The sequence below is a fragment of the Labeo rohita genome, chromosome 18 (genome assembly GCF_022985175.1).
Source record: "Labeo rohita strain BAU-BD-2019 chromosome 18, IGBB_LRoh.1.0, whole genome shotgun sequence".
Classification (NCBI taxonomy): Eukaryota; Metazoa; Chordata; class Actinopteri; order Cypriniformes; family Cyprinidae; genus Labeo; species Labeo rohita.
The window spans coordinates 2,565,155-2,590,756 of record NC_066886.1 but is presented as its reverse complement, the minus strand read 5'-3'; the positions used below and the strand labels follow the sequence as shown (position 1 = coordinate 2,590,756).

General features: G+C 30.8%; 1 protein-coding gene across 4 annotated transcripts in view; it reads left to right on the top strand.

Annotated features, from left to right (window-relative positions):
* pak1 (p21 protein (Cdc42/Rac)-activated kinase 1) overlaps nt 1-25,602 on the top strand; it is a 69,393-nt gene that overhangs the window by 22,125 nt on the left and 21,666 nt on the right. For 2 of the 4 annotated variants that reach the window (XM_051135255.1, XM_051135256.1), the window contains exons 2-5: nt 14,921-15,137; nt 22,501-22,595; nt 23,423-23,570; nt 25,203-25,240. In XM_051135255.1, coding sequence (XP_050991212.1) covers nt 14,945-15,137; nt 22,501-22,595; nt 23,423-23,570; nt 25,203-25,240 — 474 coding nt within the window. In that variant the 5' untranslated portion in view covers nt 14,921-14,944. Of the gene's footprint in view, nt 1-12,265; nt 12,400-14,920; nt 15,138-22,500; nt 22,596-23,422; nt 23,571-25,202; nt 25,241-25,602 lie in introns of those variants that run through there. The other 2 variants (XM_051135257.1, XM_051135258.1) reach the window with 2 other exon arrangements.

The window sequence follows — 25,602 nt, the reverse complement described above, 5'->3', positions numbered from 1 at the left end:
ATAATTTAAGTGATGTGAATAGTCATATTTCCTATATTGTAATTAAACTTTTATTTATCAGCAATAAAAGGAGGAAGAAGGAGATAAAGATTTTTATTTTGATTAAAATTTTATTTAATTATTATTATTATTAGTAGTAGTAGTAAGAATAATATACATATTAATAGTAAGTTATTTAGTTTATCTTTTATTTAATAATAGTAATAATAATAATAATAATAATATTTCTTAAACTTTTTTTATTTAAATGGAAATATTTATCTAATTTAAATGATATTTATAGCAATATTTCCTATTTTGGTAAAAAAAAAAACTATTAAAAAAATATATATATAAAAATAATAATAACTATTATTATTATTATTATTATTATTATTATTATTATTCATAATAAACGTTTAGTAATTTCTTATTTTGTTTAGCTTTTATGTAATAATATTATTAATAATAATATTTTGATTTTGATTTGAACTTTTTAGTTATTATTATTGCTGTTATTATTTTGATACATAAATACAAATGTTTGGCCATGTAGTGCAGCCTTATGGAAACAAGAAAAGCAAAACCCAAAATTGTGCAGTCATATATTTAAATGTTGATCTTAAGGGCATTTTTACAATAAAAAAATGTTGGTATTGCATTTAGCCTCCACTTAATGTCCAATCTGGACCTGAAGCAAAACCAGCTGAGAACCACCGATCCAGACTACATTTCTTCTAGGTGTGTTTGTATATACTCACTTAGCCATATTATGTGTTCAGACTTTATGTGTTCAGACTTTTTGCAAAAGCAGCATAAAAATAAATTGTATTCTTTAAAAAAAATTCTAAAAATGCAGAAAGTTTTCAGTTAGGGTTAAGTTGTAGTGTTTATAATTAGCTTTATATAGAAATAGAAGTCTGGGTAAGTAAACAACGACAGTCTGTGATGCAGTCAGGCATGATGGATGAAGTCTCCCGTCTCCCACATCCTCCTTGAGATGTTTCCATGGTCACCACCAGAAGAAAACTAGACGATGGTCTGTTTATGTGTGTGATTGCATGTTATGCTCAAGTTTATCCAACACTAATCCACCAGTCCAAGACTAATCCAAGAGTTAAGCCAATTTGAACCAGTCTGGTAATGGTGAGTTTGAGTGTCGTTGCGGTCACTGATGGTCACTGATGGAGTCTCGTGTTGAGATCTGAGTGTTGAGGTTCGTTGTTTAATTCTCTCTCTCTCTCAGCTGATTTCTATGTAAATTGGCCGTGTTTCTTCAGGACCATCTGTTGTATTTGTGCTCTGGCCGCGGCAGCGTCACGACTCCAGGGATTGGATGATCTCTGCGTTTCCGCAACACACACACTTAACTAGCTTTGCTCTGTTAACCTGAACTCTAAAATTAGATTTTTTTAGAATGACAAAAAACATGATTTACTCCATTCAGAAGTTGTTTTCCAATTGTGCATATTCTCAGATGTCCCCAAAGACACACTTAGCTCACTTAGGCCAAGTTTGTCCACTAGATATAAATCATCAAACCACACAATGTTAATATATTTTAACTGCAGGCATAATTCACTCTTTTTGACAAAATTCCTCCATGTTCTTCCCAGCATGCTCTGCACATTCGAGCTCTGGTGTTAAGATCCAGCTTTATTTCTCAGCACTTTATTTCTTGGGGAGTAAATGCACAATATTAGCAACCGCAATGTAAACTTATGAATGAAATAATGTGCGTAAATCCAGTTATTTTTTTTATTATGGATTCAAAAAGAAAATCTGTTATGCGGATTCATTTTGGCAGCAGTAATTAATTTAAAAGACATAAAACAATTAATGTTGCAATTTTTTAAATAATTTTAAATATTTTATTTTCTCCCTTTTGTATATTATTTTGTAAACTTGTGAGCAGTCTATTATGCAAAATATATTCTGTGCATCATGGCAAGATTTCATACCATTTTCAGTAAAGTACAAATATTTAACTCTTCCAGTATCACATAGTTTACACTTTAAGTTGCATGGTATATGCATTGATTAAAAACAATATTTAAAATATTTAAAAATATGTTTGAAAATATTTTAAAAATAAGTATTTATTTATTTATAATAAATGAAAACATTTTGAAATATTTTGTCATTTTATTTTTTATATTATATATTTTGTCGTTTTATATTTTATAAATTATTATTATTATTATTATTTTCTCCCTCTGTTTTATTGCATATAAACATTACAATATTACAGATTGTGCAAATTTGTGAGCAGTCTATTATGCAAAGTATATTCTGCAAGATTTCATACCATTTTCAGAAAGCTAATAATATTTTACTGTTCCAATATTACATAGTTTACACATTAAGTTGCATTGTATATGCATTGATTAAATGAGTAATTTTAAATTATTAAATATTTTAAATATTTAAAAATATATTTGAAAAATATTTAGAAAATAAACAAATGTATACCATTTTCAGAAAGCTATAAATACTTATCAGTATCACATAGTTTATGCTTTAAGTTGTATGGTATATGCATTGATTAAAAAAATATATATATTTAAAATATTTAAAGATAAAAATATTTTAAATAAATGAAAACATTTTAAATATATTTAACAGTTTTAAAAATATTTTTACAATACTTTTTCCTCCCTCTGTTTTATTTCATATAAACATTACAGTATTACAGATTGTCTAAACTTGTGAGCAGTCTGTTATGCAAAATATATTCTGTGCATCATGGCAAGATTTTATACCATTTTCAGAAAGTTTACTGTTCCAATATTGCATAGTTTACACATTAAGTTGCACTGTATATGCACTGATTAAATATTTAATATATTTACAAAAATATTTGAGAAATATTTAGAAAATAAATAAATATTATTTTCAGGAAGCTGTAAATACTTATCGGTATCACATAGTGCACATGCATGGCATATGCATTGATTAAAAAATATATATTTAAAATATTTAAAAATATATTTAAATATATTATTTAAAATATGTAAAGATAAAAATATTTTAAATAAATTAAAACATTTAAAAAATATTTAGCAGTTTTACAAATATTTTTTTAAATACTTTTCCCTCCCTTTGTTTTATTTCATATAAATATTACAGTATCACAGATTGTGCAAACTTGTGAGCAGTCTATTATGCAACATATATTCCGTGCATCATGGCAAGATTTCATACCATTTTCAGAAAGTATGAAATTTTACTGTTCCAATACTACATAGTTTACACATTAAGTTGCATTGTATATGCATTGATTAAATATTTAATATATTTAAAAATATATTTGAGAAATATTTAGAAAATAAATAAATAAATATATACCATTTTCAGAAAGCTATAAATACTTACCAGTATCACATATTTTATGCTTTAAGTTGCATGATATATGCATTGATTAAAAACAATATTTAAAAAATGGAAAAATATTTTGAAAATATTTAAAAAATATTTATTTATTTATAATATTTAAAAATATTATTTAAAATATTTTAGAGATAAAAATATTTTAAATGAATGAAAACATTTAAAAAATATTTAGCAATTTTTGAAAATATTTTTAAAATACTTTTTCCTCCCTCTGTTTTATTTCATATGAATATTACAATATTACAGATCGTGCAAACCTGTGAGCAGTCTATTCTGCAAAATATATTCCGTGCATCATTTGCGTTCCGTGCAAAAATTTTAAATGTTTATATGTGCTTATCCTCCAAGATGATTTTATTTTTATAGGAAATGCCAGCAAATTCCACCTCACATCTGTGAGTTCAGTATTCCTGCGTGTCTTGGGAATAATTCAGCATTTTTAGGAGCTGCAGCGCTGTGCTTTTTTTTAATATATGATAAAATATACACTTAAAGTGTCTGGCTGCACCCCACCCTGTGTAGATCATTAGCATGAACATAAAACTGCAACGCTGTTCTCCGTCTGTAACACGACCCCCTCCAACGACCGCCGGCGCTGTTATGATCGTCTCTCTTGGTTTTAATAGATGCCTGACTGTGCACACACACACACACACACACACACGCATGCATTGCTCATTCTCACATCATCCGTCTTTGAACATCAGAATGTGTAATTATTTTGTCTGGAGGGTGTGTGCATGCATGTGCGTGTGCACATGTTGAAGATGACGGGACGGCCCGCTACCCAGTTTAACCCTGGGAGAGCACGTGTCCTCCTGGGGAGATGTGAAGCGTCGTGTCCTGCCGGGCCGAGCGTGTTTTTAAAGCCGCGTCTCCAGGGAACGACAGACTGCTGGAGGTTTGAAACCACTGAAATCAGAGTTTGATCAGCCATGTGAAATATTCTACGCGTGATGGCGAGATTTCATGCAGTTTTCAGAAAGCTATTAATATTTAACATAGTTTAAGCTTGGAGTTGCATGTCATACGCATGGAATGAATCCTCAGCCGAACTCAAATAGTCTTAAAAAGGCCACCGTCTAGAGCTGAGGAACGGTTCGTTGAGAGACTCCTGATGTGCTGTCGGGTCTCGGCGGTCTTGTTATGAAAGAGATCTGTCATGTCCGAGAGCCCATCGCCGTGTCAGAGCCGAGTGTTTGGACATCAGACAGACCTTTAGATGTGCTTCTCTGAGGTGCAGCAGAAGGACGTGTGTGAATGCATGTGCCAGACGAGAGAGAGACAGGTTTATTTCATGTATATGGAATGTGTTCACTGGAAGAGGACTTGCATGGAAGCAGGATGCGTCTCAGACTGAACGCCCATGCATGCACCTTGCATATTGCTTAAAATAATACATGCAAATTGGACACAAATAGTAGTATGCCTTATGCACATGATGTAGATAGTAGCTTTGTTTTCTGAATTATGAAATTTCAGGAGTTCTGGTTGCAAACTGTGAATATTTTACTATTTTCAGCAGTTTTATTTCTTTTAGCCCGTCTTTTTTTTAACCATGTCAGTCTATTTTTGTGGCATCAGCTGTTTCAGATGAACCCGCCCCTGAATTAAACATTAAAGACATGTGAAATGTGATTGGTCGCTTGGCATGTCAATCAAACTCAGTATCATTCTTTTGAAGTTTGGTTGTGTGAAATAATTATTATTATTATTATTATTATTTTTAAATAATACACGATTGTATATTTGTTTTGGTAATTGAAAATAAAGCAGAAAAAATAAAACAAAATAAAATAAAATAACTTGAAATTTTGCTTTTAAAACATTATTGAATATCATTACACACTTTCTACTTCAAAATTTCTCATTTAATTTAATGCATTACTTGCCATTTTTGTAATTATTAGTGAAATTCACTAGCAATTTTTGAGTGAAAATTGTTTCTATTTTGTTTTTCCATTTGTAATAAAAATGATAAAAGCACATCAAAATAAAAAATGATAATATAAAAGCTAATTCAAAACATTAATAAATACTATATAATAATACTAAAATAAGGCTAAAATAAAATAAAAATTTGATTTAAAAAGTTTAACGTGAAATACTAAAATTACTAAAATGGGAATAAAAATAAATTAAAGTATGTTTTACAAGAAAATGTAATTTCATGCTTTCTACTTTAAAGTTTCCATTACTTGCCATTTTTTTTTAATTCTTAGTGAAATTTACTAGCAATTTCTAAGTAAAAATTGTTTCTAGACAAGATTTTTGTATGTAATAAAAATGATAAAAGCATACATCAAAATAGCTAAAACTTGCAGTAAAATAAAAATGAAAAAAAAAAAGATCATATAAAAGCTAATTCAAAACATTAATAAATGCTACATAAATAATACAAAAATAAAGCTAAAATAAAATTGTATGTTTTTTTTAAAGTTTAATTTGAAAACTGAAATTTAAATACTAAAATCAAAATATAAATAAAAATAGATTAAATCTAAATAGAAATTTAGGTATTTAAAAAAAGCAAAGATTATTGTTACTTGCCATTTTTTGTACTATTAGTGAAATTTACTAGCATTTACTAGCAAAAAATGATAATATAAAAGCTAATTAAAAACATTAATAAATACTGTATAAATAATACTAAAATTAAAATAAAATAAAAATTTGATGACAAAAATGTAAATAATATAATTACGTAAATGGAAATAAAAATGAAAATAAATTAAAGCTAAATAGAAATTTAGGTATTTAATTAAAAAAAAAAACAAAAAAAAAAAACATTTTATGCTTTCTACTTCAAAATGTCCTGTTTAATTCAATGTTACTTGCCATTTTCTGTAATTATTAGTAAAAATTTACTAGCAATTTCTGAGTAAAAACTGTTTCTAGACCAGATTTTTTTCGGTGTTTAGCTTTAACTGATCTTTATTTCCATGTTAGTAATTTTAGTTTTAAGTTAAGGTTTTTTAAAACTTTTTAAAATATTTTTATCACATTTTTTCAGCCTTATTTCAGTATTATTTATATAGTATTTATTATTGTTTTGAATTACCTATTTTGATATGTTTGGATTTTTGACATCAAAGTAGTTAAAACTTACAGTAAAATTAAAATGCAAAAATGATATAAAATAATAATAATAATGCTAAAACATCATTGCTATTTTTAAAAAAAAAGGATTAACAGCAGAAGCAATGACATTTATAGCTTTAGACATGTTGAAAAATAAATATAGTTGCTCTTTTTTTCTAAATTAAATGTGCTCATTGTGAGGCTTTGCGTCTCTGTGATGCATTTTTGACGTGTGAATGTTTTAAGATGCTTTCGGTGTAATTTTAGACATCTTGTGTCTATGCACACCCTCTCGCGCGTCTCTGTTTGGTATCATTTTCTTACCACCAGCTTGAACACGAGATTAAATCGCATGTGTGCCAATTCTGTCTCTGCGTGGCTTCACGGAGGTAATGAAAAGCTGCTTCTGGCCTTGCGTCGCAGGTCTCGTAAAGACCGTTTCACGCAGCTGGAGGCAAATTAACCCGCATGTCGAGAAAACGACGTCAGGAAACATTTCCCAAAACCTGTCAGGTGATTGGAACGAATGTCACAACACCGGCGTTAAATTAGCGTGAGCCAGGAGTAATCAGAAATGCTGCCTTATCTTCAAGAAGAGCCTAGAATTTAATGACGACAAACTGTTCTTGCACGCTCAAACCGGACCTGCTCGACGAGGCAAATCCATAAATTCACAATTCCTACATTTATAGCAGCGGCTGTATTAATAGCTGAAGCTGTGCCTCCGTCACTCCTCGCTCTATTACACCTCCAGAGAGACGAGAGCTATTCTTATCCTGATGAACAATGCTTTGTTCTGTGTGATCTCACATGAGCTAAGAAAACCCTACCTCATGTCTGTCAGCGTGTTGTTTTACCATTATTTATGTCGTACTGTAGAACTGATTCATATTTTCAAAGCTTTTATTTGTATATTTTCAGTTTTCATTTTAATTTCACTTCAAATCTTAGTGATTTTGTGTCATCATTTTATTTTTAATAGTTTTTTCAGATTTATTTCAATGAATGAAATCTATTTTAAATCATTTTAATTAACATTAACAACACTGATGCACAATATTCTGATAAAATACCAGTTTATTTGTTTAGAGATGTTAATTAATTACTGGCATTTTGTTTGTTTTTTTCCTTTTATTATATATATTTCTCGCAATTTAGACTTTTTTTCTTGCAATTTTAAGGAGTTGAGATTTTTTTTTTTTTTTTTTGCATAATTAAAAATCAACTTTTTATCTCACAGTTCTGCCTTTTTTCTAGCAATTGCAAGTTTATATTTCACAGATTTCTCAGAATTACAAGCTTATATCTCACAATTTTGCCTTTATGTCTCAGAACTGTAAGGAAATAAGTACAAATTGCGAGAGATAAACTCAAAAAAGTCAGAATTCTGAGTTTACATATCGCATTTGACTTTTTTCAGTTTCACAATTCTGGCTTTTTTTTTCTTGCAGTTTGCAAGGTTATATTTCACAAATGTGCCTTTTTTTTCAGAACTGCAAGTTTAAATCTTATAATTGTGTGATTGTAATTGTGCCTTTTTATCTCACAGTTCTGCCAATCTCATATTGGCAATATCTCATAATTCTGGCTTTATATTTCAAAACTGTGAGAAAAAAGTCTGAATTGGGAGATAAAAATTTTCATTTGCAGGCAAAAAAAGTCTAATTCAGAAATAAAAAAAATTTAATTGCATTATTGTAATTGCGACTATTTCACAATTTTTTCCTTGCAATTGCAAGTTTATATCTTGCAAGTTTGCTTTTTTTCTCAGAATTGCACGTTTATATCTCATAATTCTACCTTTTAGAACTGTGAGGAAGAAAATCAGAAGGTAAAAACTCAGATTTGCAAGAAAAAATGTCAGAATTCTGAGTTTACATATCGAAATTCAACATTTTAAATTGTGTGATTGTAATTGTGAATTTTTTTTTTTTTTTTTTTTTTTTTTTTTTTTGGTGTCAGAATTGCAAGGTAAAAGCTCAACTTTGCAAGAAAAACTCTGAATTCTAATTCAGAAATTCTTTTCATTGTAAGCAAGCAAAGACTTCTTTCTCGCAATTGCAAGTTTATATCTCACAAATTTGCTTTTTTTCTCAGAATTGCAAATTTATATCTCATACTTCTGAACTGCCAGATTAAAAACTCAGATTTGCAAGAAAAAAGTCAGATTTCTGAGTTTACATATCGAAATTAAACGTTTTAAAGGGTGTGATTGTAATGGTGACTTTTTTTTTATCTCACATTACTGCCTTTTTTCTCGCAATTGAGTTTATATGTCCCAAATTTGCTTTTTTTTCAGAATTACAAGTTTATATCTCATAATTTTAGCTTTGTATCTCAAAATTAGAATTTCAAGATGATAACTCAGATTTGCAAAAAAAAATCAGATGTCTGAGTTTATATATCACAATTCAATGTTTTAAATAATGTGATTGTAATTGTGAGTTTTTGTCTCATAATTCTGCCTTATTTCCTCGGAATTGCAAGTTTATATCTCATAATTGTAGCTTTATATCTCTGAACTGCAAGAAAAATGTCAGAATTGCAAGATAGATAACTCAGATTTGCAAGGAAAAGCGTTTTAAATTGTCTGATTGTAATTGTGACTTTTTGTCTTACAAACCTGACTTTTTTCTTGCAATTTTCAAGTTTATGTCTCACAAATGTGCTTTTTTCTCAGAATTGCAAGTTTATATCTCATAATTCTGCCAGAATTGCAAATTTCTACCTATCTCATAACTGGCTTTGTATCTCAGAATGAAGAAAAGATACAATGTCAAGATATAAGTACAGAACTGCGAAAAAGTCAGAAGTCTGAGTTGCATTGCAACTTTTCATATTGCATAATTGTTAATTCAACATTTTAACAATTCTGACTTTTTTTTATGCAATTGCCAGTTTATGTCTTACGATTTAGCTTTTTTCCTCAGAATTGCAAGTGTATATCTAACAATTCTGTGTGCTTCAAAATAGCAAGAAAAAAGTCAGAAGTCAGAATTACCTTTATATTTTTGTATACATTGGCAGAACCAAGTTTCCATTAGTTTCAGAGTTGAAAAGATGTCATTAGTGCAATTGAAATAAATGGGAGTTTGAGTTAAGTATATCTTTTTTTTGGAATCGGAATCGCTCGCTGTAGCTCCAGTTGATCTGTAGACATGAAAATCCAGACTAATTGTGTCGCAAGTAGAGCAGGTGAAGATAAAACAGTGAAACACTGTCATGATCAGTGATGATACCAGACTATCACATGACTAAACTCAGGCCGCACCACAGCGATGATGTGTGATGTCTCGCCGGTACGTCACAGCCGTGCTGAAGCAGCACACGCAGGACAGCCGTCAGGTGTTCATCATGTCATTTAAGTGTAGACGAGCTGATAAACAGACCGCTGACTCACACAGGTACACGCTACAGCTACAGTACTTCCTCTTATGGGTTGTGTTTGGTGGTTTTCAGGTCTCAGAACTTTGTTCTGGTTTTTGCATATGCTCTTTGAGACAATGAAGGGGAACACGCAGGTTTGAGTGTGAATGAAGTTCTTTGTTTACTTGAATGAAAAGCACGCAAGGTTTGTTAAACACTTGTGTGTGTGTGTGTGTGTGTATATGAAACAGTGCTGAGGTCAGTTTAATTACCGGAGACCAGAGCAAAGTCCCAGAGACTTACTCATTTCCTCATTCCTGCTGTTTCGCTGCTCTTTGTCTCTAAACATTTGTGTTCTTGTGTTTTGGTGATTTTAATGAAGCAATTTTGTATCTTTATATCTCACAGTGTGGCTTACAATGGCAGCTTTGTTTCTCATTTTTGTGTTAAATCACTGTGTTTCTTTTTTTAAACTATTGCAGAACTATTTTGTACTTTTTTTTTTTTCCTTCCTTTAGTTGAGTATAAGGTGTTTGTTCAAATCACTAGTATATTTATTCTTTCTTTTTCTTTCATTCTTTCTTTCTTTCTTTCTTTCTTTTTTTATTACCCATTTATCCAATATGTCTAATTTATGCAATTCGTTTAATATTTTATTTGAGTATTTATTTATCTCATTATTTTTTATTTCTTTGTCCAAATCTAATTTAATTTAATTTAATTTAATTTAATTTAATTTAATTTATTTATTTTATTTTTTTTTTTTTTATCAATTTATGTAATATGTCTAATTTATCTAATTTGTCTAATATTTTATTTGGGTGTTTATCTATTTATTTGTATTTATTATTATTATTTTTTTTTTTTAAAATTTGATTGAATGAATATCAGAGAGAAAGAGATTTTTATTTCTTTTAGGACAAAGAAATAGAAATAAAAATGTCTAGATAAATAGGAAAATAAAAAGAATAAATAGAAAAATTAAAAAAAAAAAAAAAAAAAAAAAAAAAAAAAAAAAAATATATATATATATATATATATATATATATATATATATATATATATATATATATATATATATATATGAATTATTAATTCTGTTTCTTAAAAATCTCTTTCTCTCCTATATTCATTCGTTTTTTAATTTTTTTATTTATTCTTTTTATTTACCTATTCAATTACCTAATTTATTTGATTTGCCTAATATTTTATTTAGTTATTTATCTAGTTATTAATATATTTTATTTCTTGGTCCAAAAAATAAATAAATAATATCTTTCTCGCCTTTATTTATTTATTTATTTATTTAATTATTTGTTCATTCATTCATTCATTTTTTTTATTTTTCTATTTATTCTTTTTATTTACCTATATGTCTAATGTGTCTAAAATTTTATTAGATATTTATTTATCAAAATATTTTTTAAATATTTCCAAGTCCAAAAAAAATTTAAATGTCTTTATCTATTTTTGTTTTAACTTTTATTTATTTATCCATTTATTCGTTTAGACTATCTATTCTTATTTATTTATCTATTTATCTTTTTTGTATCTTTTTTTTTACCCATTTATCTATGTAATATTTATTTATTTCATTGTTCAATCACTTTTTCTCTCCTTTATTTATTTTAGTTAGTTAGTTAGCTGGTTATTCAACTTTATTTTTCAATTAATAATTGTATTATGTATCTGTTTTTTATTTTTTTAAGTAAATGTGTGCATGTTTTGTTACATCTTTTTGTAGACACGTATATCAGCAAATGAACTTTAACACCTCAACTCTGTATTTAGTTTAACTAAGGGGTGTGTGTGTGTGTGTCTGATAAAAGAGACCACAGTGATGACAGACCTCTGCTAAATGTGACAGCACTGTCTGAAATGTGAGTCCACATTGGTGTTGTGTGTGTTTGTGTGTGTGTGTATGTGTGTGGGTGGGTCAGGTTTTGCCTATTGTGAGAACTAAATGTCTCCACAAGGATAGTTAAACCTGAAATCAGTTACACTGAGGAAGAAGAAAGAAAAACTAGTTGAGAAATGTATGGATAATGATTTCAGGAGAATATAAAACTGTTGATACTGTATACAATATCATTAGCTTAGTATAAAACAGTGTAAGTCAATGGAAAGTCCCAACTATGATAGGAAAGTGTTTCACACAGCAGACCGTGTCAGTCTCAAACAGTCGTTGACCAGCTGTGTGTGCATGTGTTTAGTGTTACTGTGACTTTAACACGCTTGTGTCGTGTGTTTGTTTGCCCTGTTGCCTTTGTGATGTGCGTTTGCTCATAGCTGAAGTGTGTTTACAGGTAATACGGTTTCCTATTTGTATTATCTGCGTGTGTGTGTTTTTCAGACTCTGGTATCATGTTACACCATTCATGGCCAGTCAGTCACAGATCAAACTCATAGTCTTTCCTGTTCACCTGTGACATCACATCAGGGAGGCCACAACCTCTTAAAACCAGCACACACACACAGTTTCTCACACTCTCGCTCAGAGTCTGACGGGATCTGGAGGAGCTGTTCTTACGGGAATACTGCTAGGATTGAGTGTCAGTATGCCGGGCGGCGTTTGGTGAGGTGAAGTTTAATTACAGACTATCAGCTGACTTGTATGTTTGTGTGAATCATCTAAAACACAGCTAGTGTTGAGATTTGGCCATTTTGAGTAAATGTTGTGTAAAACAGATTTTGTAGGCTTGTGTGCATCTCAGTTGCATTTTGCTGCTTTCTGTTGCCACTGATTGACTGATATTGTACAACTATTTCTGCTAAAGCTGACAGTCTTGTATGTAAAGATAAGGATTGTGTTTGTTTTGTTTGAGGCAGTGCTTGTATTTGTCGTCACGCTTTTATCTCTTTGGCTTGTTTGGATTGTATGCATAGATTAACATATTTAGAAGTAATTTGTTCACAAATCTTTTTTGTGAACGACGCAAAGATTTTAGGGTGGAACATTTGTTTATTCATTTAGCAGAGGCTTTTATCCATTGCAGTTTGTCATAGAGTCAAACTTTGTCGTAGGATACAATGCCAGGTTTAGAAAAAAATATTAAAAAATAAATAAATAAAAATAAAATGAATAGACAAATTAAAATTAGTGGTGAAATGAAATGCAGAAAAAAAAATAATAATTGTATTTATTATTTTAGGGTGGAACATTTCTGTTTATTTATTTACAATGCCAGGTTTAGAAATAAAATAAAATAAATACATAGAAATTAAAATTAGAGGTAAAATTAAATGTAGTAATGTAGTAAAAATATTAATAATTGTAATTATTATTTTAGGGTGGAACATTTCTGTTTATTTGTTTAGCAGAGGCTTTTATCCAGAGCGATTTGTCAAAGTCAAAAATTGCCATAGTATACAATGCCATAATTAGCAAAAAAAATAAAATAAAAAAATGGAAATAAATAAAAATAAGAATAAAAATAAATAGATACATAGAAATTAAAATTAGTGGTGAAATGAAATGCAGTAAAAATATTAATAATTGTAATTATTATTTTAGGGTGGAACATTTGTTTATTCATTTAACATAAGAGGCTTTTATCGAGAGCGATTTGTCATGAAGTCAAAAATTGTCATGGTGTACAATGCCAGGTAAAGTAAAAATAAAATAAAATAAAATAAAATAAAATAAAATAAAATAAAATAAAATAAAATAAAATAAAATAAAATAAAAATTAGTGGTAAAATGAAATGCAGTAAAAATATGAATAATTGTAATTATTATTTTAGGGTGGAACGTTTGTTTATTTATTTAGCAGAGGCATTTATCCAGAGCTATTTAAAGTCATAAAGTCAAAAATTGTCAGTATACAATGCCAGAATTAGCAAAAATTATTAAAAAAATAAAAATAAATAAACACATAGAAATTAAAATTAGTAGTGAAATGTAGAAAAAATATTATTATTTTATATAACAATAATAACAATAATAACAATAATAACAATAATAATAATAATAATAATAATAATAATAATAATAATAATAATATTTTTATTATTATTATTATTATTATTATTATTATTATTATTATTATATGAATGTTAAAGGAAAAGTGCATCTTGCATTTCTGTATTGTCCCCATTTAAATGAGCTTCCTAGTTCACTTCAACTAGATTTTTTGGTCAGTTTAAAATGATCCATGTGGTAAATGACAAATATTTCATGTCGCCTCTGTGTAGCCATTAACGTCAGCTCATAAAACCTCCATGTTTAATAATAATAAAACGATTTGAGGAAAACTTTTAAATAGTTTTAAATGGAGAATAACATGTCACACCGCAGCACATGTCAGCTTACCAAAAGCAGTTCATATTAACAGGATACAAACCAAAAATAATACAGTCTGTCCAGTATTACATAATCCTGGTTTATTGAGTCGAGGTGTCAGGACTGATGTCAGAGCCTCTGCACAGAATCATACGCTTTTTACAAGGCTGTTTTTGGCTTGTTGGCACCTTTCGGAAATGAAAACTCAAGAACATTCAGTTATGTTTCCGTTTGTGCTGTTTAATAAGGGAATAATCACTATTATTGCTCGTAAAAGGGTGGTGATTTGATCTTTTGCTCACCACGGCTGCATTTGAATTTTATTAAAAATACACTAAAAACTATAAAAATTGTGATATATTATTGCAATTTAAAATAACGGCTTTCTATGTGAATACATGTTAAATTGTAATTTATTCCTGTGATCAAATCTGAATTTTCAGCATCATTACTTCAGTCTTAAGCGTCACATGATCCTTCAGAAGTCATTCTAATATGCTGATTTGCTGCTCAAGAAAGATGTTTTTCTATTATCAAAGTTGACAACAGATATGCTGCTTCATATTTTTGCAGAAACCATGCTACAGTTTATATAAATAATACATGTAGTAGTCTGAATCAGATGGTGTTTTCTTCCTGCCTTAGCTGTTTTTTCCTGCTGTGTCCTAGTTTCATCTAAATACTATTAAGAGAAGATTGGTGGTAATTTGGCAAATCTAATTATGCTTTCAGTTTCATTCCAGCAACCCCTGCGGTTGATGTGCGTTAGCCCCTCCCCTTCTCACCAGCTCACTAGCTCTGATTGGTTGTGTGTTTCAGATTTAGCCACGCCCACAGCTGAAGATGTCAGACAATGGGGAAGTAGAAGACAAGCCACCAGCTCCACCCATGAGAAACACAAGCACCATGATTGGCTCGTCCGGTAAAGACTCAGGCCCGCTGAATCACGGCTCCAAACCTCTGCCGCCCAACCCGGAGGACAAGAGGAGAAAAGAAGGCTTCATCCGATCCATACTTACCGGAGGAGGAGACAAGAGTGAGTGACAGGCTTTGCTACTAACTAGTATTGATATCTATAGGGGAATCTTCAATAGGGGAAAACCATCAGAAAGCTTCAGGGTCAAAGGTCACGATAAGCACAAACCATCTGTTTAGCAAAGAGCGACTTAATGACTCTTTGAGGTTTTTGATTCAAAACAGTGAACACACTTCTGTCATTTCTCCTTAGTTTGTGGCACCAGATTCTCACACGTTCTCAGTGTATAACACGCGTCTCCAAACACCTGTGCGTCCACACGTGTCTCCGTGTCAAGCGTTCGCCTCACTCATGTGTTATGAGCAGCTTGTCTTTGAGGAGGCCTGTTTTGTGTTAATTACCAGCCCGTTAGCACATCATTAATATTAAAGACCCTGCCTGGCTTCAGCACAGAGCAAATGAGGACGTTTATAATGAGCATTAGCAGCATCCGCACACATGAGTGACACAGAGGAACTGGAGCAGATATATTATGATGATGACTTTATGAAAATCAACACTGATGCAAAAAACTTATGAGCTAACTAGTGTTAGATACTTGCACTTAAAAAAAGATTCTCAAAAACTAGGATTTGGTTTGTTGTTTTATAGGAATATTTCAGATAGATACCCTGGTGAAAAAACCAGCATATACTGGTAGGTATGTTTTGATGCTGGAATGCTGGTTAGGTAGGTTTTGATGCTGATTTAAGCTGGTCCTTTGCTGGTTCATGCTGGTCCTTGACCAGCAACATGACCAGCAAAAACCAGCAAAGGACCAGCTAAAACCAGCATCAAAACATACCTACCAGTATATGCTGGTTTTTTCACCAGGGTAGAAAAAAATACAATTATGAATATATAAAATGAATATATTTCTCTTTATCTGTCTGTCTGCAATGGTAATTAGCCTATAAAATGCTACGAAGATACTAGCAGCATGCTAAACATGCCAGTACATTTTAACAATGTGCTACAACATGCAATCAACATTTTTAAAACATGCTAGCGGGATGTAAAAAAATGCTACAAACTAGAAACATGCTAGCTGCATTTTAAAACATGTTAGTAATGTTAAATCATGCTTACAATGTATTAAAATAGGCTACTAGCATATTAGCAATGTTGTAGAACATGCTAGCAACATGTTAAACATTAGTAATATTAAATCATTCTTACAATGTGTTAAAACAGGCTGCTAGCATTTAAGCAACGTTTTAAAACATGCTACCAACATGTTAAAACATGTTAGAAATGTGGTAAAAAGGCTACTTAGCATGTAAGCAACATTCTAAAATGTTAGCAACATGTTAAAACATGCTATCAAGTTAAATCATGTTAATGTAGTAAATCAGGCTACTAGCATGTTAGCAACATTCTAAATCATAACAACATGTTAAAACATGTTAGTAATGTGTTAAATCATGCTAATGATGTTGAAACAGCTGCTACCATGGGAGCAACATTCAAAACATGCTAGCAACATGCTGGCAACATATTGATGTGGTAAATCATACCAACAATGTGTTAAAACGTGCTACTAGCATGTTAGCAACATGTTAAAACATGCTAGCAATTGGTTAAATCATGCTAGCAACATGTTAAACATTAGTAATATTAAATCATTCTTACAATGTGTTAAAACAGGCTGCTAGCATTTAAGCAACGTTTTAAAACATGCTACCAACATGTTAAAACATGTTAGAAATGTGGTAAAAAGGCTACTTAGCATGTAAGCAACATTCTAAAATGTTAGCAACATGTTAAAACATGCTATCAAGTTAAATCATGTTAATGTAGTAAATCAGGCTACTAGCATGTTAGCAACATTCTAAATCATAACAACATGTTAAAACATGTTAGTAATGTGTTAAATCATGCTAATGATGTTGAAACAGCTGCTACCATGGGAGCAACATTCAAAACATGCTAGCAAAATGCTGGCAACATATTGATGTGGTAAATCATACCAACAATGTGTTAAAACGTGCTACTAGCATGTTAGCAACATGTTAAAACATGCTAGCAATTGGTTAAATCATGCTAACAACATGTTAAAACAGGCTACTAGAATGATAGCAACATTCTAAAACATGTTAACAACATATTAAAACATATCAGTAATGTGTTAAATCATGTTAACAATATGTTAAATCAGGCCACTAGCATGTTAGCTGCATTCTAAAACATGCTAGCAACATGTTAAAACCTCCTAGTAATATATTAAATCATGCTAACGACGTGTTAAAACAGCTACTGCCATGGAAGCAACATTCAAAACATGCTAGCAACATGTTGATGTGGTAAATCATACTAACAACATTAAAATGGGCTACTAGCATGTTAGCAACATGCTAGCAACATATTAAAACATATCAGTAATGTTAAATCAGGCCACTAATATGTTAGCTGCGGTCTAAAACATGTTAGCAACATGTTAAACATTAGTAATATTAAATCATTCTTACAATGTGTTAAAACATGCTAGCAATTGGTTAAATCATGCTAACAACATGTTAAAACAGGCTACTAGAATGATAGCAACATTCTAAAACATGTTAACAACATATTAAAACATATCAGTAATGTGTTAAATCATGTTAACAATATGTTAAATCAGGCCACTAACATGTTAGCTGCATTCTAAAACATGCTAGCAACATGTTAAAACCTCCTAGCAATGTGTTAAATCATGTTAACAGTGTGTTAAAGCAGGCTAATAGCATGTTAGCATTGTTCTAAAACATGCTAGCAACATGTTAAAACATGTTAATGTGTTAAATCATATTAACAATGTGTTAAAACGGGCTATTAGCATGTAAGCAACATTCTAAAATGTGCTAGCAACATGTTAAAACGTATTAGCTGTGTTCTGAAATATGTAGCAACATGTTAACATGTTAGTAATGTGTTAAATCATGTTAACAGTGCATTAAAACAGGTTACTAGCATGTAAACAGCGTTCTAAAATGTGCTAGCATGTTAGCTAACATGTTAGCTGCATTCTTTAACTTAGCATTGCGCTAAGACATGTTAGCAATGTGTTAAAACAGGCTACTAGCATGTAAGCAACTTTCTAAAATGTGCTAACAACATGTTAAAACAATAGCTGGATTTTAAAAGTAGCAACATATTAAAACATGTTAGCAAAATGTTAACGTTAGTAATGTGTTAAATGATGTTAGCAATGTGATAAAACAGGCTACTAACATGTAAGCAACATTCTATCAACATGCTAGCAACATGTTGAAACATTAGCTGTGTTCCAAAAGATGTTAGCAACATGTTAAAGCATGTAAATAATGTTTGAAAACATGCTAAGAATGTGTTAAAACAGGCTAGTAGCATGTAAACAACATTCTAAAACATGCTGACATGTTAAAACATGTAAAGTGTTAAATCATGTTAACAATGTGTTAAAACGGGTTACTAACATGTAAGCAACATCCTAAAACATTAGCTGTGCTCCAAAATGTGTAGCAAAATGTTTAAACATGCTAGCACCATGTTAAAACATGTAAGCAACATATTAAAATGTTAGTAATGATGTTAAATCATGTTAACAATGTGTATATAAAGGGTACTAGCATGTAAACAAGGTTCTAAAACAAGGTAAAATGTATCCATATGTTAAAACATGCTAGCAATGTGTTAAATCATGTTAACAATCTGTTAAGACATGCTGTTAACATGCTAGCAGCATGTTAAAACATTATCAAAATGTTAGTAATGTGTTAAGTCATGCTAACCATGTTAAAATTGGCTACTAGCATGTTAGCAACATTCTAAAACATGTTGGCAACATGTTAAAACATGCTAGTAATTTGTTAAATCATGTTAATAATGTACTAAGAAATGCTGCTAACATGCTAGCAATGTGTTAAAACGTTAGCAACATGTTAAAATGTAAGAAACGTTAGCAACATGTTAAAACATGTAAATAATGTTTGAAAACATGCTAAGAATGTGTTAAAACAGGCTAGTAGCATGTAAACAACATTCTAAAACATGCTGACATGTTAAAACATGTGAAGTGTTAAATCATGTTAACAGTGTGTTAAAATGGGTTACTAACATGTAAGCAACATCCTAAAACATTAGCTGTGTTCCAAAATGTGTAGCAAAATGTTTAAACATGCTAGCACCATGTTAAAACATGTTAGCAACATATTAAAATGTTAGTAATGATGTTAAATCATGTTAACAATGTGTATATAAAGGGTACTAGCATGTAAACAAGGTTCTAAAACAAGGTAAAATGTATCCATATGTTAAAACATGCTAGCAATGTGTTAAATCATGTTAACAATCTGTTAAGACATGCTGTTAACATGCTAGCAGCATGTTAAAACGTTATCAAAATGTTAGTAATGTTAAGTCATGCTAACCATGTTAAAATTGGCTACTAGCATGTTAGCAACATTCTAAAACATGTTGGCAACATGTTAAAACATGCTAGTAATTTGTTAAATCATGTTAATAATGTACTAAGAAATGCTGCTAACATGCTAGCAATGTGTTAAAACGTTAACAACATGTTAAAATGTAAGAAACGTTAGCAACATGTTAAAACATGTAAATAATGTTTGAAAACATGCTAAGAATGTGTTAAAACAGGCTAGTAGCATGTAAACAACATTCTAAAACATGCTGACATGTTAAAACATGTGAAGTGTTAAATCATGTTAACAGTGTGTTAAAATGGGTTACTAACATGTAAGCAACATCCTAAAACATTAGCTGTGTTCCAAAATGTGTAGCAAAATGTTTAAACATGCTAGCACCATGTTAAAACATGTTAGCAACATATTAAAATGTTAGTAATAATGTTAAATCATGTTATCAATGTGTATATAAAGGGTACTAGCATGTAAACAAGGTTCTAAAACATGTAGCAACAAGGTAAAATGTATCCATATGTTAAAACATGCTAGCAATGTGTTAAATCATGTTAACAATCTGTTAAGCCATGTTGTTAACATGCTAGCAGCATGTTAAGACGTTATCAAAATGTTATGTGTTAAGTCATGCTAATCATGTTAAAACTGGCTACTAGCATGTTAGCAATATTATAAAACATGTTGGCAACATGTTAAAACATGCTAGTAATGTGTTAAATCATGTTAACAATGTAAGAAATGCTGCTAACATGCTAGCAATGTGTTAAAACATGTTAGCAACACGTTAAAGCGTAAGAAACGTTAGCAACATGTTAAAACATGCATGCTGCGATAACCTGTCTGTCTGTATATTTTTCTGATGTTTTACTTCAAGCTTTAAAACTACTACTTCAAAGTGAAAGCCAGGCTTTCTAAAGCCAACATCAACATTTTAAAATCCCTATTTAAAGGGGTCATCGGATGCAAACTTCACTTTTACATGTTGTTTGAACATTAATGTGTGTTGGCAGTGTATGTACAAATCTACCCTATAATGATAAATATCCATGCAGTGGTTTTTAATTAATCTGTAAAAATAATATCCCCTTTTTCAAATCGAGCCATTCTCAGATGCCTGTCATTGTGGCATCACACCAACAGAGGCCACTCCCACCATAGTTGATTGACATGAGCTCTTACCTTAGACCAGCTGTCACAGTCCAGTAACTTTCCTTGTTTCGATGCTGGAGCAGGGGTATAAGTTACACAAGAATATCTCCGACTGAGCGATTGAGGTGTTGTGTTGCTGGATGTAATAATGAACATAGTGGTCGTCATCTGAGCCCTGAAGATGCAGTGGATTACTTTTGTTTGTGAATGGAATGCGCCTCCCGATCTACATATATCCGTCTATGTTTGCCAGTGTTGGGCACGTACCTTTAAAAAAGTAATTAGTTATAGTTACTAGTTACTTCTCACAAATAGTAACTGAGTTAGTAACAGAGTTACATCATTATAAAAGTAACTAATTACCAGGGAAAGTAACTATTGTGTTGCTTTTTTAAAAATAAATAAATAAATAAATATATTAAATAACTTGGATGACCCCAATATTAAATATGAAATTTTAATGAAATTAATTACATTTTTAGTTTACTCACCAGACTAATATTAAATATCTGATATAATATTATAATTACAATTAGCATTCAACTTTAGCCATTAGAACTTTAGTAATTAGAATAACCATGTATGAATGCATGTTTGTCATGTTGACTGAACTTAGGACTGGTGGTGATATTGTTTGTAATTTAGTGTTTCCATAAACGTCTTGTTACTACCACGAATTCTACTATTAATAACAATATTAAACACACTAAGGTTTAATGAGCTGCTGGGTTCATGAATATTAATCACGTTGTCTGCGTTCGCTCTAACTGATTTGCTGTAATCAAAACAGGGACGATAATAGGTGAGCGCCAGCCAATGAGATTGCTGTTTGCATATTAGTTCCGCCTACTACCGGAGAAACCAGCAGTTCTTAAAAGCTGAATTATTCGAAAGGAGCTCCGTTATTTTGAGAGGAAAATACACCAAAGAATATCGTTTACACGTAGCGCGTCAGTTCTGCATGGTATAAGACTCTGTCGCTCTGTATCTTTCTTTGGGTGTGTGAGACAAAGTGACGGCTAGTCATGTGCCTTCACACTAGAGTTTACAGCTCATCAAATACAGGTACACTGCGCATCCATTCAGATGAACTGAAAAATAAAATGATAATAATATTATAATAAATGATAGTAACGGCATATTTTATTGGCAGTAATGGTAACGGCGTTGTAACGTAGGAAACAGTAATTCGTTTGACTACTCGTTACTAAAAAAATAATGCCGTTAGTAACGCCGTTTATTTATAACGCCGTTATTCCCATCACTGATGTTCGTACGAATCATTCGTGATCCAGCTTCACTTACAGCAGAAGTGAGTATAAGCGTTTTTTTTATGAATCTTTGCGATCGCCTTTCCTTATAACGTGGTAGTTAGGAAGTTTAGCAGCTAAACGCGGCTAAATGCGGCTTAAAGTAAACAAGATCGTCACTCCACAGAGAGAAGAGAGGGGCGGGGTGAGCAAAGCTCATTTGCATTTAAAGGAACAATCCCTTAGAATGAGATGATTTTTGCAGAGCTCATTTTGACAAAAAGGGTGTTGTTTTACAAAACCATTGAGAATTTTTAATCAAAGTATATTAGAGACTTTTCATTAAGACCCTAAAGAATCATATCAACTTGTGGAAAATGGGCATCCGATGACCCCTTTAAAATATAATTTCAAAAACATTTTTAATACAATAGTTTCTCATTATTCTGTACTATATCTGTCAAAGAGACTAAATGAAAAACATGTTGTATGTTTACAATAAATATTTGAATCATGTTTAACCCTCCCTTAACTGTTATTCTCTTCTTTCACTCAACTGTGACTCCGCCCCATCTTCATCTTCAGCCAATAAGAAGAAGGAGCGTCCGGAGATCTCTCTGCCGTCGGATTTCGAGCACACCATCCATGTTGGCTTTGACGCCGTCACTGGAGAGTTCACTGTAAGTCTGAGCAAAGATGTTTTCCTGCAGGATGACCACTGTCTGTGTTAAAAAACAATTCTATTTATACCTTCAAACATTGACATATGCATATATTTCTATGTTATTGGACTCACTTTTTGTGACTCCATATTTGATTGTGTATATGGATAGTTTAAGACAGTTAAGTGAGGTTTTTTATCCAACCACTGGAAACAAAATATTGACTTTTTGACAACTTTTAGGACAAATTATGGCCAAATCTAAATGTGAAATTCAAAAAGAACCTGTAAAATGAGTAAACTCCACTTAATTATAAATAGAAAGCAAGCAAAGAAGGACAAACAGAAAGAAAAGATGTTCATTTCTAGACTAGCAGCAGTTTGACATGAGCAACCCAAGCAGAAAGAATAAACCAGACTCGCAGAATTAACCTCGGGGTTCAGATCTGTCTTCCTCTTTACATCTGGTTTATTATATTTGATAAGATATTAAATGAGCTGTGCTCTTTTCCTGATCCCTAAATCAGCTGTATGTTTCCTCCGTGTGACTCTGAGTTGAGTTCAGTGTGTGTAATGAGTGTTAATGAGAGCCGCTGGGTCAGAACCACGTCGCCTCGCCAGTAGAGACGCTCAAATTACTTCAGTCCATTAGACCTTAAACTGACGTCTGTGGTCCTGCAGTGTGTCTTTACCACTAACACACTCAGTCTGATCACTATGACACCGTATTTATTTGTCTGTCAGGTTTATCATTGCTTTTGGCACAGGCGTGCTTTAGAAAGCCTGATTGCCATAGACTGATTACTGTGGTTTACACTCTGCTTGTTTTTGTGGCTTTCTATGTAGGGCATGCCGGAGCAGTGGGCACGGTTACTCCAGACGTCCAACATCACCAAACTTGAGCAGAAGAAGAATCCTCAGGCCGTTCTGGACGTGCTTAAATTCTACGATTCGAAAGAAACGACCAACAGCCAGAAATACATGAGCTTTACAGGTGTGATACACACTTCCATATTACAGCTATAGCAGTGTAGATGTGTATGTATGTAATTCTAAAAGAAAATGGAAAAATTAACTTAACTGAGCTTGTGTATATATATATTGTATGCTTATATTGTATAAATATACATATGTAAACATATTCTTTAAAAAATGTATAAAATAAAAATATATAGAGAGAATAAAATAAATACATTTAAAATAAATGCAAATAAATAAAATATATATGTATATATGTATATATATATGTATGTATATGTATGTATGTGTGTGTGTATATATATATATATATATATATATATATATATATATATACACATACACACACACACACACACACACACACACACACACACACACACACACACACACATATATATATATACACACATACATATACTTACATATATACATACACATACTTATATACATACACATAAAATTATATACACACTGGAATGCACATACAATGAACATATATTAATTGTAATTATGTAGCATGATATCAATATAAGGTATGTATGTAATGTATATAATTTTTACATTTTTAATTTATTATATATTATTTACATTTTATATATAAAATTAATATGTATAAATAGTATAAAATAAATAAAAAATTATAGACTAATTGTATACTTATATCACACACATATATATATATATATATATATATATATATATATATATATATATATATATTTTTTTTTTTTTATTACAGTACTAATATGAAGTTATATAAAATTGATATACACACACACACACACACACACAAACAGTAATTGTATATATAAATTTAAATTTTATAGCATAATATAAATATATTAATTTAAAATGTGCATATCTTGATTTGATTTGATTTGATTTTTTTTCCATTCGTGACAGATGAGCAAAACAAAACAAATAACTCTTTCATAAAACCAAGCTTCATTTGATTTCGTCTAACAATTTATATAAATTTATATAAAATTAATATATAAACACAAACAGTAATTGTATATATTAATTTTAATTTTACAGCATAATATAAATATATATATATATATATATATATATATATATATATATATATATATATATATATATATTATTTTTTTATTTATTTTTTTTATTATATATTACTTACATTTTACATATTATATTTTATTTCAGTTATTTTTTCATTTTTATATTTATTCATTATTAATAATTATTTATATTTATGCTTATATAGTTAGAAAATACTCAGTGGATGATCACATTTAATATTTTTACTCTTGATTTGATTTAATTTAATTAGATTTTTTTTTATACTGTGCTCCATTCATGACAGATGAGCAATACAAAATGAATAACTCTGTAAAACCTTCATAAAACCAAGCTTAATTTGATTGAGTTTAACAATTTCCGTAAGAATAATTTCGACAAACATTTTACACAGAACAACAGTTTTTCTGTGTTGAATAAATATTTAATTTCAAGGCCTTTGCGTACATCTCGTTTGCAAATATTATGTAACTCAACAGCTTTATATCAAACACCAAATCCTTTATAAACCAGCAATAGAAAAAGCAAAGTCAATGATATGTTGTCTTTATATTAGTTCTGCGTCTCTTTCTCATTTCTCATCCGTCTGTTTTAATTTCAGACAAAGGTGCGGATAACTACAACACTTCCAACGCAGTGGTGAGTCATTGTGACGTCCGACTGTTTTCCAGGTTTATCTGTGACACGCAGAGAGCCGTTTGAGGTCAGAAGGGGAATGTGGACAAATGTCCTCTCGGCTCACGCGACAGATTGACCGAGCACGGGACGGAAGGAAGTTTGCTGGGAGGGAAACGTGAAAGAGAGGAGGGAACCGAGAGCTGAAATGGGGGGGGGGATGCAATGAACAACAAGGTGACAGAGTCCCATAAGAGCTGCCCACTCAACAGAAGGACAGATCTGATGCCAGCCACTCCAGGCGGTGCCAACGGGTTCATCTCTCTCTCTCTTTCTTTCGCTCTCTCTCTCACTCTCGTTCTCTCTCTCTCTGCACTGTGAATCAG